Genomic DNA, 12,773 nt, shown 5'->3' with positions numbered 1-12,773 from the left:
CAGTTCCTTGTTGAAATGAGCTTACGGAGGATGGCCAAGCAGGTTATATTATATCGACGGTAGTCTAAATAATGTTTACCACTGATGGGAAAAGGAAGCCATCCCTCAAACAATCTTGGTAAAGATTCCTGGAAGCTATAACCATACAAGAGAATATTATGTGCAAAAATAACCAATTTCTCACGAGCTAACATTGGACTCGCAAAACCTCACATAATTTTTTTATCTTAATCCATCGATCATCTGAAATGGACTGAAACACAGTCCTCACGCAGCACCATACCATAGTGAAGAAACACTAAAAGGCAGCAAAGTGTAATTTTCTCCTCTCGTTTAAATATAAGAACATATACTTTTATTATAGTTAAATTAATCACTGCTCTACAGTACAATATATTTCGAAATATTGTTCTGTTGTCTGTATCCTAAATAAAGAATTTTACATTTTAGTCTGTCTCAACATCTGTATTGCAAAGCCAAATACCATCTGATTAGAAAAAATTCCCCTTATCAAGCAGCCAGTAATCGATTTACATACAAAAAAAACTATATTCTCTTAAAAAGAGCGAAAAACCTGAAATGCTGATTTATATTAAATAAAGAATTGTGCACTTATAACTAGTTTTACTGTGTATTTATCTGAAATATTGGAAAGTCAAATAAACTTCATCAGAAAAATGTGCACCCTTATTGATCGATGAATAATTTATATGCATATAAATAAAGAAGTACATATTTCCTGTTTAAAAAACGAATTGGTGATTTTCTTAAAAGGACAAAACAAGTAGGCTATACCTACCGAAGCAACTGACACAGGCCTAGCGTGTGCCAGGCTTAAGCCTATTGTTGTTACCATTCTTGAGGGCTATTTTTCCCAAGGCATGATGATTCGATAACTTTTGCCATTGAGAAATTATATTGATATTTCCGAAATTAATTTATAACTATGGTAAGGTTCAAATGATATACCACTACCAAATGAGTAGTTTGATGGCATAGTCATAGCCTATGCTGCCAAACTTCGTTTCTTTGCTATTGCCTATGAGATATAGTCTGATGAAGGCATAAATTAAACGAAGATTTGTTACATATTTTGAAAATACCAATATCTTCGTTTTTAATGGGATAATAGAATTTGCTTTCTACGGTTTGCCTCCGTCGTCCTCAAAAGCTCTTACTAAGACTGACGTTTCGGAATTTCGTTGAGAAAGTTTGAAAAAATGAACTCTGTGAAAAAAAAAACTAGCAATGTTTGTACATGTCTAAAACTGAAAAACAGATGGCATAGACAGTAATCTGCAGGCCTACCTACTGCAAAGAATTAGTAATGACTGACAAAACACTGCAGGTATCATGCATCCTAGTAACATGTTTCAACGATGAGACTCGACACACCCAGTAACCTATAGGCCTACTTACTACTAAGCATTTTTATGATGGACAACGTCTTTTTTGCTCTTCATTATGTGGCATATATAAGATTAATGATGCTCTAATGTCAAAGCTAAAATCGCCACCACACTTATGTGCTACAGTAATATACCGAGAATATAAGACAAGAGCAAACCTACTGCTAATGAAACGCTGATCCAACTATAGTACAAAATCAAGGGTAAATAAAATTCAGTATCCTTCGCTTACCCGTTAAGTGTTACTCCATTTTCTCTTAAAGGATTCCTGTACCAATCTCTGTAACTATAAGCTCCGAAACACAATATTATGAGGATAATGAACGAAAAAATCACAAGACACACTAAGCACGTACTTAATTTCCGCGGTTAACTAGTGTTTGTAAATGGCAGCCAGGGTCTGCGATTTGGTCGTCCACTCCCAACAAGAGGAGTTACAGCAGTCGGCATCTGCTAAAGATTTTATGAAATATCACCCTATAGTGCATGCTCCTCCGCCTCAGTAACAAAATGCTGTTGGTTTTCGGTATTTCAATGTGAAAATTATGTTTTAAGGTGGCAAGGTAATTTTTTCTGATTTAGAACTTTATTACAGTATTTGTAGGATTAAGGCAATTCTCGACAAGGAGCGTCGTTACCGAGAAGAAAGGTTTGTTTATATCCATTATCTATCTGTAGTGTAACCTACCCAACGACGGGCTTCTTGGTTTTGTAATGGTGATCGACGCAGGAATTATTGTACGTAATTGTGTTTCATGACTATTGTATATATATTTTGTCGTAAAAACAGTATTTACTTCGCTGTGCATATTTTAACATTATGAAGAAAAGTTGTCGCCTAGTAAGAAGAATTTTTGACTACTGGGCGACCAGACAAATCCCCAAAATTGACAGGAATTATTAAGAAATGGAAAAGTTACAACAGTTGTAATAAATCCATTTTTGTGAGGGAGGGCAAGGTCTAAGGTTGGCTATCAGTGTTGGTAGAACTTTTTTTTGTGGCAGGGTTTGGACATGAAATTATCCTCTTTAATCATAAAATCTTGAGTATCCACAGTTGTAATTTTGATAATGGAAATGTGTTCTATTGCCTTCAAATCCCACTAAAAGTTTTAGCTTTCGGGGCTCAGCCCCGGACCACTGTCCCACCAGGGGGACCTCTCATCCCAGACCACGTAGCTTTATGCCTCGCTCCTACGGCGCTCGACACTAGTACTGTGGTAGCCTATTCGCCTTATTACAAATCGTAATGTCAATCTGGGTGCCCAGTGAAATTTCCTTGAAATATGCACTATTACTTCGGATTAGCAAAAAAACATGGCCAGGGTATTTCGTTTACCAAGAACGAGTAGGCAATTTGTTTGCCGTCATCAGCTGAGTGCTTTCCTTTAACTTTCCCCTATAACTCGTCAGCACGCGCCCCCGCCCCATTTTTTGTAACAAAATCAGGCCATTTTGTTCTGTAAGCATTTTGATGGCAACTAATTACCAAGTTTCACACGAAGAATTCAAGGAAATTTGTTTACTTCTGATTCAGGATCTCAACCCCGACAATGTGAGGATGATGATTATGATAATGGTACAGTTAAATGGCAATAATTCCAAACAATTTGATAGTATGAGGAATTATACAGACACTCGTAAGGTAAATTGGGTAGTATTTTACTTTAAACCATAACTGCATTACAATTTTTTGGACATTATTTTCGTATGTTTACGTGAGTGCTTGAACGTTTCTGGCGTTAGTTTCGTTAGCAAATTAGTACTTTTAGAGATAAAGGATCCCACCCACACTCCAGCAATCTGGGAACTACAGTGGGTAAGTCGGGTTTTTGAGTGGGGGAAATCACAGAACTGGGGAAATACGAGGACCATAATCCCATTGATAAGTTCTCCATTCATCTTAAGGCGGGTTCTTGTAATGTTTTCAAACTTATCGTGTACTTAGGTAAGGCCTGGTACCGTAGGTTAGGTTAGGTGTAGTTGGTTAGGTCATTTGCCAACAAAACGAACATAGGGAAATTATATTTTCAAGTCCAGAATGCAATAATGGTTTAAAATAAAATTTTACCCCTAATGAATGCCTTGCTTATGTTTTCCTGAGGGAATATATGATCATGTTGCAGCATAAAATATTTCTATTTTAGGATAACATGCAGGCAGCCATTACCGAAAATCTCAGGGTATCGTTATTAGACCGATTTAACTTCCTTGATATAAAAGCTTTTGTTGCTGTTGAAACTGCATTGGGGTTAGCTCATATCAGGGGCGGATTGAGCTGGCGGGAGGCCTGGGGCCCACTCTGGTGGGAGGCCACCTTTCCAACTCCTATTGCATACACTAAAACTATAGTCTAGTTAATCTAGTAGCCAAAATACAGTAATACCAATATATTAGTAGGACAGTTTTATTTTGGAAATACTACAATGGGACTATTCTTCTGATGTTATTAATATGCATAAACACAAAATAAAATAATTATAAGTTGTTCTTACCATATTTTTTACACATATACAGTTACAATTATTTATATATGTACGAGGATCATGTTATTGTCAAACTTAATAATCAAATTTTCAATTTGGCTAGTATGGGTAATATAAGTGCCCGATTACAATACTAACCTTATTAAATTAAAACGTATTGTTTTTATTGGTGGGTGGCCCGGGGCCCAGGCCCCTTAATCCGGCCCTGGTTCATATACCTACCATTGAAAGTTATTTTAGTGAAAATAGCTTTATATCAGATGCACAAGGTTTCAGAGCAGTATTTGTAAAGGACAAATATCATTTTGTAAATGAAGCAGCATTACTTGATGGAAATATATTTTTATGATGTTCAGAATCTGATAGTAATTTAAATTAGAGGAAAAATTCAGGAAAGGGTAACTTGCTTATTAGATTTTGCTTTGATTTGGCCTTGTGAGAGGCTAATTTATTGGACACCTCCTCCCATCCTGCGAGCATCCTGTGAGCAAAAAAGATAGATTTACAGGACGTCCAAAAGGGTTGAGTCACATAGTGGAACAACCCCTGACATCAGTACTGGGCTTTAACATTGAAGTAAGTACAGTTCAAGTAAAACATATGTATGCAATTCACATTTACATTTATATAAAACAGATAGACAAAATAAAAGGAGTGATACCCTCTCCTAAAGGAAAACACCTGTGAGGTTGAATAACAGTAGTAACTAACATAATAACACATACATGACAGTAGAAATAATATAATGATAATAATGGTAAGAACGCATACACATATTAGGCACTAATAATTAAAATGTTCATTGCGTAGGCTACATTAATTGTATCGTGGAATCTTCACAAGCTCATAGCCTAGGCTACATTCATTGTAACGGTGAAATCCACGCAAGATCACATATGCAAAACAGATAGACAAGGATTGAAAAATGATAAGTGTCACTATTACATTAATAATATTCCTAGTTTGTCACTTTTCTGAGCCACCTCAAAAATTTATTTGGGCATTGCAAAATTTTTAAACCTTTTAAGTATGTCACTGATGAACTCTTCTGTAAGTGGGTGTATTGCTTGGTCCTCCAAAGTTGTGAGATTGTCATCTGTATGCTCCTGTATTTTGGGCATGTCATGACATAGTGGCGAAATGTATGTCCATCAGTTTCATTGCGTATTCTACAGTCACTTGAGCTGCCCTCCTTGTTCACCATTACCTGCCATTGGGTAGCTGTATCCTATTCTTAATCTAGCATTCACCAACTCTTTATGTCTACTAATCCCCATTTTTCCATATGTATATGTAGTGTTTATTGCTACCTTGTTATAGAACTGAGTTGATGTGCTTGACTTCCTTTCTATCTGCCTTTGTTTGCTAGTTTCCGATATCTGTAGACTCCCGATCCTTGTTTTTATCTGCTTTATTGATGACCCAAGATTGTATTCAAAGATGTCCTTTGGAGCAGCCTCTTTAGCCAACTCCTCTGCCCTTTCATTACCAGGTATCCCAATGTGAGACGGAACCGACATGAACTTGACCTTTATGACCTTTATGCCCTTACTGCCAGTTTCCTTATTTTCCTTTTAATTTCATTGACTAATTTTTCATACACAGAGACCTTGCTAGTTTTTAAGGACTCTAGGGCAGACATACTGTCAGTGATCATTAAGGAATCATTGCCCCTCCGATTGATTTGTGTCAAGGCCAATAGCAAGGCCATCAGTTCAGTCTGTGTGGATGAAGCCCAGTCTTGTATCCTGACCTTTATATTTGCTTCTGTGTCAAAGGTACCACTATTCATTCGAGTTACCGTGGCAACAGCACGTCCCGTTTCTGTCCCCCTTCCATGTTTTCTTCAGTTACTGCTTGATAATGCGGTCAAATTTCATAAGTACCCCGTAGGGGGTTAGTGTCGTCAGTGCACTGTAAGCATTACTTAAGGTTCTTTGCAGCGTCCCTTCGGCCCCTAGCTGCAATCCCTTTCATTCCCTTTACTGTACCTCCTTCAATATTCTCTTTCTTCCATCTTACTTTCCACCCTCTCCTAACAATCATTTCATAGTGCAACTGCAAGGTTTTCCTCCTGTTACACCTTTAAAACCTTTCTGTTCTCAATTTTCCTTTCAGCGATGAATGACCTCACAGGTCCTAGTGCTTGGCCTTTGGCCAAAATTCTATATTACATTCCGTTTCATAAGTAGTCATGTCTGACTTTTTACAAGTTGGTCTGTTTACAGTCATGTTAATGGACATACACTCCCATGGAGGAAGTGGCTGTCCATATGTGTTTGTTGACAGACCAAAATCTACGACATTGTAATGCATCAAATCTTTAGCCGTTACTGCAGTCCAGCCGCTTCCTGCTATTTGCTCCAGTCCAATAGCATTCAGCAATTCTGTCTTTGGAAGAGAGTCTCTGTCATCTCTCAGTGCTTTAATGTCAATAACGGTGTTGATTTCTCTAGTCCTTTCTGGTATCGATGCCAGTGCTAACTCCATCGTCATATTCGATACCCTTACAGTTACTGGACAGCCCAAGATAATTCTCATTGCTTCATTGTGAATGGCTTCAAGCTTTGCTAATTTGGATTTTGAGAGGCAGACAAGAGCCGGAGCAGCATAGTCAATCACAATTCTGATGTATGCCACATACATTGCACGAAGTACAGCTACTGATGCCCCTTGCAGGTCTCAATCTAGTTTTGCAACATGTGATTAAATACTGAACTAGCATGTCCGTACCATGATTACCACCTACATAAACCCCTAAATATTTGTATACATCAACATATTCAAGCTTATAATCTTGCAGTATCAGGTCTTCCCTATGTCCCCGTTTGGTACACGTAACTTTTGTCTTTTCAGTTTAGATTACAAATCCTAACTCATCACAAATTCTGCCAATAATATTCAGCGAGTTTTGGATTTGAAGAGAAGTTCTTAACTGAATACGGATATCATCTGCATAAGCAGTAGTAGTAGTTCCTCTGGGCAACATTGCACTAACAGTCATATTAATAAGGACATTGAACAAGTTTGGACTCAAAATGCCACCTTGTGGTGTGCCAAGTTCGAAATCCTTAACAGAGGACCTCTCCCGTGAAAAAGTACATAACCCTTCCTGTCTGAGATAATCCTTAATCCATGTCAAGAGCTTACCTTTTACACCCATTTTTGTCAGATCATACAGGATTATTTGTCTGTTAGCTTTGTCAAAAGAATTTTTTAAGTCTAAGAACACAGAGTATTTTGCAAAGTTATTAGCAAGGAATTTTGTTATGCTGGAGGCTGTACTCCTTCCTTTTATGAACCCATGTAGATTTGGGTGAAATAGTCCACCAATCATGGCTCGCAGCCTGTTCAAAATTATTCTTTCTAGCATTTTACAGAAACAAGAAGCCAAAGATTGGTCTAAAGAACGGTATCAAGGCAATAGATTCAAAGTCTTGCTCGATTTTCAAATCCTGTTGAGGCAAGACTAACTGAGAGACTTTTTCCAGCACAATAAATGGACAAAATTAACAAATCCCAATGTAAAGTGCTTTCTGCCCTGCCAAAGAACTACCAAAAAAGAGGTAATGGAGAATGTAAAGGGCAGCAAACTTTAAATATTTACAACCAGTGTGTAAGGTCACCTCATGGTATCATTCTTGTCTTGAAGTATGTACCTATTAGGTATACAAGAAGTGTTGCCAGTATGGAAAATGAATATAAAATATACTGATGGTGTAAAGATTTAGAGTCACTAATAAGGCTACAAAAACAAAGTATTTTGTGTGCTTTCCAGTTGTCCCCTTTATGTAACATAATATGCATATAGAAGCCACCTGTGTATTATTACATATTTTATGGTATAGGAAACACACACACACAGTATACAAGAAGTGTTGCCAGTGTGGAAAATGATATATATATATATATATATATATATATATATATATATATATATATATATATATATGTGTGTGTGTGTGTGTGTGTGTGTGTGTGTGTATGTGTATGTATGTATACTTTTTACACATAATGGGCTACTTGTAACCTAAAATGATGCTCAGCCCAGAGAATGTTAAGCATAAAGATATTATCAATAAAGAATTTTTTATTACATTGAAAACATTTTCACATGTTGGTGTGAACTTTGTACAAAGCGCCGAATGAGGGCCAAAATAAATTCCGCAGGTATAGTAAAGATATGAAAGATATTCCACTCACTCGAAATAGCATGTAGTATTCTACTGCATTCCAAACCTGAGAGAGAGAGAGAGATCGTAAAACTGTAGAATTTATATATTCCATTGGCTGACTATTTTGTTCTTAGAGCTGAGAATGGGTGTAAGTCGAGTCGAGGAATTGTGTTGTGATCGACAGTATTCTTCGCGAATCCCTTCCGGCTACCTGTTGAAGGTTACGCTATTTTAGTAACGGAACGTTAATGTAACCGAGATCCGGTACTTATCGAGCTACATGTGTTGGTTTAAAGTGACGTGTATGGAATTGAAACACTTAAGTAGTTCATCCAGCAAATCTAGTTTGTTAAAGGTTTTAACTTTTCAGGAGTTGATATTTAATGGTTCTCGTTGGTGTATGTCGATTTGCACGAAATTCATGTTCATTTTTATTACGTGAGTACATATTTCGACATATATTAATCCGTTAATTAAGATGAACAATTTCAGCAAATTTGCGGCATCGTTGGTCATATGTGTTTTGAAGTAAGGTTACAGTATTAACTCGTTAATCAAATGTGATGGAACCAAATCTACAACGTGAGGTGCAATGATTACGGAAACAACGTGTTATCTTTCAGAAGTGAGCTCATTTTCATAACTGCCGCAGTTCGAAAACTCTGTTGTAAACTCAGAACCGTGAAGTGATTTCTTGCAATCGTCACAATAAAAGTAAAATTAGATCTCTTATTTTGCAATGGACAGGTTGCGCCAGTCGTAATATGCGGAGCACAAGTTCAGTTCGAATTTTCTACGTCAGTATTTTTATGAGTCTAGAGATCTATCTTTTTTTATAAGGAAACTGGTCATTATGAAAAATTAATCTTTCTTTTAATTTCCTCTGAGTGGATTCCTCTGGGTGGATTGACGGAAGGTGCAAATGTTAAAAAGGATATCCTGATACTAAATTTAATAGTAAAATATAGGTATTGTTGGGATCTATATATTGGATATTACTCTAGCGTTCACAACAACTTTACCTCATTTGAAGACCAACTTTAGAATACGTCTAACAGCGGATGGTACCGTATTTAGAATAACCAAGTTAGAATACACACGAGTTATCAATTTAGCCGTTCGTATTAGTATCACGTTAACAATTTAATGTAGCACTGATCGTGGGATTCATTATGACACGAACAATAACTAATTCAGGAAGAGTTAATGACGCAGAACACCGGCAAAACTTACTTCATCTTCGTAACGTATACTGCTGTGTCATGCAATTCTTTTCATAACTGGAGCAAAACAAACAACGTTCCTATATTTTTGCAAGTGTAATTCAGCTTGAAATTAGTGTTCTGCTACTGCCTGCAGCTTTCAGAAGGAGAAATTTTGGATCAAAAACAATTATTTATGAAATACAAAAGAATATAGCCCGTATTAATTTTCAGTTTAATTCAAGTCATTACATTGAGTACAGGAAAGTGTAGCTTGAGGTGTCGATATAATCACTTGAAAAATAAATGTTATGAATTACATTTTGTATTCTGAGTTCTACTTACCTCAGACTTAAATCTGAAACTGATAATGAATTTGAATAAACTCTAGAATCCAATTCAACTATAACTTTGCGTTTGATTTTCTTCAGTTGTACAATCATAGAAACTTGCATTTTTGAAGTGGGCTACTTTCCCATCAAAATTCATTAACGGTAATGATGTTAGGAACTACTGTAGGTTGATTACATCATGTCACCAAAATGATAATCTCAACGACTTTGTTTTTCAGGATTGTGTTTCCTGACAGACTTACTCGGCGCTCAGACATGGAGGGTAAGTGACGTGTTTTTCTTCCCTTTTCTGTTCTGTTATTGTTTTGTCATCTTTGTGATTTCACACATACAAAGATTTATCTTAACTTGATCGTGAAAATTACGCGGCGCAGTGAAAAATGCCTGCGGACAGTAATGCAGAGTTATAACTAGATTATTCTGTTGCATTCCTTTCCATGGTTTACCTTTTATTAAGTTTATGCAGTATTTTTCACTGTTTTAATTATGTTGCTTATAAGTAAATCCCAAGATGAATTTTTTGTATGTGATTTTTACATTTATATATATATCACATTTATACATAAATATATATGTATATACACATTATATATGTATAGACATTTATACATATGTATATATACAAATATACATATCTACTAAAGGAGCCCATAAAAATGCCAAAAGGTAGAAAGTTAATGCTATATATTTCGGAGAACAACTGTCTCCCTCTACAAGCAGGTAATGAATGAAATGAGAGTTATAGAAAAGCAGTATTAATCCAAAGAGATGCAGAGGCCAGCTGTTACGTCACTCCCGTTGACAATTTCTCCTTAATCTTCTTAATTGCTGGTTGGAAGAAGGTTTTATCTGTAAAATCTGAGTCCCAAGCTCCTTTTGAGAGGTTCATCTTATTTCTTTGTTTAATCAGTGCTGATTCTACCATCTGGATTTTGAACCGACAATTGCTGCCATAAATTATACGTGACAAATTCCAGTTTGTTCTGTGATTATGGATATATATGTAGTTAAAAACAGCTGAGCTCTGTTGGCCATACCTTACTAAGTATTTATGTTGTAATAATCTCTGGGGAGTGATTTACCTGTAAAACCGACGTAAGACTGGTCACAATTGAGGCAAGAGATTTTGTATACTCCTGTGTCTTTGGGTACTGGCTTTTGTTGGATGTAATCAGGGATTTGGCTAAGGTATTTGGGAAGGTAAAAGCAAAAGGGTTAGAGTTTCCAAGTTTCTGTGTCAGTGGAAACCATAACCCTTTTGTTTTTACGTACTCAAATATCTTAGCCAAATCCCTGATTAACGTCCAACAAAAGCCAGTCCCCAAAGACACAGGAGTATACGAAATCCCTTGCCTCTACTGTGACCGGTCCTACATCGGTTTTACAGTAAATCAGTCCCCCAGAGATTAATACAACATAAGCGTTCAGTAAGGTATGGCCAACAGAGCTCAGCTATTTTTAACCACATAAATATTCATAATCACAGAATAAACTGGAATTTGTCACGTATAATTTATAGCAGCAATTGTCGGTTCAAAAGAGCCAGGTTGTAGAGTCAGTATTAATTAAACAAAGAACTACGATGAACCTCTCGAAAGCAGCTTGGGACTCGGATATTATAGATAAAAATCTTCCTCCAACCAGCAATTAAGAAGATTAAGGAAAAATTGTCAACGGGAGCGACATCTGCATCTCTTGGTATAAATATTTAGCATTAACTTTCTACCTTTTGGTGTTCTATGGGCTCCTTTTATTAGATGGAATTCTGTTTTAACAGAAAATATTTTACATACATAAAATATATATATATATATATATATATATATATATATATATATATATATATATATATATATATATATATATATGTATATATATATATATATATGTATATATATATGTATATATATGTATATATATATATACATACACATATACATACATATATAATGTATATATATATATACACATAATGATAAAAAGGCCCATAAAACAATATTTGAACGTTGCAACCATATATTTCGAGCACTTCCTACATATGCTTTGTGTAAATACTCTTGTAACATTTCATCTGTTCATATTTTTCCAGTGAACAGGGGCACAGAAAGATGTGTTCGAAATATATGGTTGCAACGTTCAAATAATGTTTTATGGACCTTTTTATCTTCATATTATACTGTGGCATTACAGTAAGAGACATTCATGTACATTTATATATGTGTATATATAAACATATATACATTACATATACATATATACATATACATATATACATACTACAATACATATATACAATAAATAATATATATGTATATATATATATATATATATATATAATATATATATATGGTTTTAGATTTGGTGGGCCCTGAGGGTGTTAACCTCTCTGTTTCGTGTGTGTGTGTGTATGTATGTGTGAGGGAGAGTGAGAGTGTTTGCACTATCTGCTTTTTACATGACGTGGTTAATGAGCCATTTATTCTCATTTCGTGTATACATGCAATTTGCTCTTATATGTTGGTGCACTTACATAATTTCTTTTGTTTAAAGCACTTTTGATTAATAGTGTTAATGACAAAAATACACTTCTGTTATTAGCAACCGTTATTTTTAGGATTCAAAATTTCTTCTCGGTAGTTCTCTTGATTTTAATGCATATATTTCGTGAAACACTGAATGGATCACCTTTTGAGTGGTTGAACAGCAGAACTTTTTTTTCAGACGAATAGTGTCCTTGTTTCACCTTTGATGAACAATGAAAGCTTTGCTTTTGTTTTTAGGAACCTAACCCTGGCGTCAACGGTTGTCCTACTTTCCTGTTCTCAAAGATTTATTTTTATTTTATTTTTATTTGAAGGGGTGGTATGGGGGACATAGGTTGCGTTGGAGGCTAACGATTGACACCAGGGGCTTCAGAGACACAAACCCTTAAGGGGGGTGCCGTCAGTGCACCTCTTGCGGTGCACTGTAGGCATTACTTAAGGTTCTTTGCAGCGTCCCTTCGGCCCCTAGCTGCAACCCCTTTCATTCCTTTATTTTATCTCCTAATCATATTCTTTCTTCCATCTTACTTTCCACCCTCTTCTAACAATGTTTAATAGCGCAACTGCGAGATTTTCCTCCTGTTACACCTTCGTTACCTCTTATT

General features: G+C 35.9%; 1 protein-coding gene across 1 annotated transcript in view; it reads left to right on the top strand.

The window, feature by feature from the left end:
- Positions 1-12,773, top strand: part of LOC136845724 (mucin-17-like) — a 97,347-nt gene that overhangs the window by 59,647 nt on the left and 24,927 nt on the right. The window contains 1 exon segment of the mRNA XM_067115925.1: positions 9,844-9,887. Coding sequence (XP_066972026.1) covers positions 9,844-9,887 — 44 coding nt within the window.

This window comes from Macrobrachium rosenbergii, chromosome 14, assembly GCF_040412425.1.
Source record: "Macrobrachium rosenbergii isolate ZJJX-2024 chromosome 14, ASM4041242v1, whole genome shotgun sequence".
NCBI lineage: Eukaryota > Metazoa > Arthropoda > Malacostraca > Decapoda > Palaemonidae > Macrobrachium > Macrobrachium rosenbergii.
Note: the sequence above shows the minus strand (reverse complement) of the source record. Positions and strands in the feature narration are given on the sequence as shown.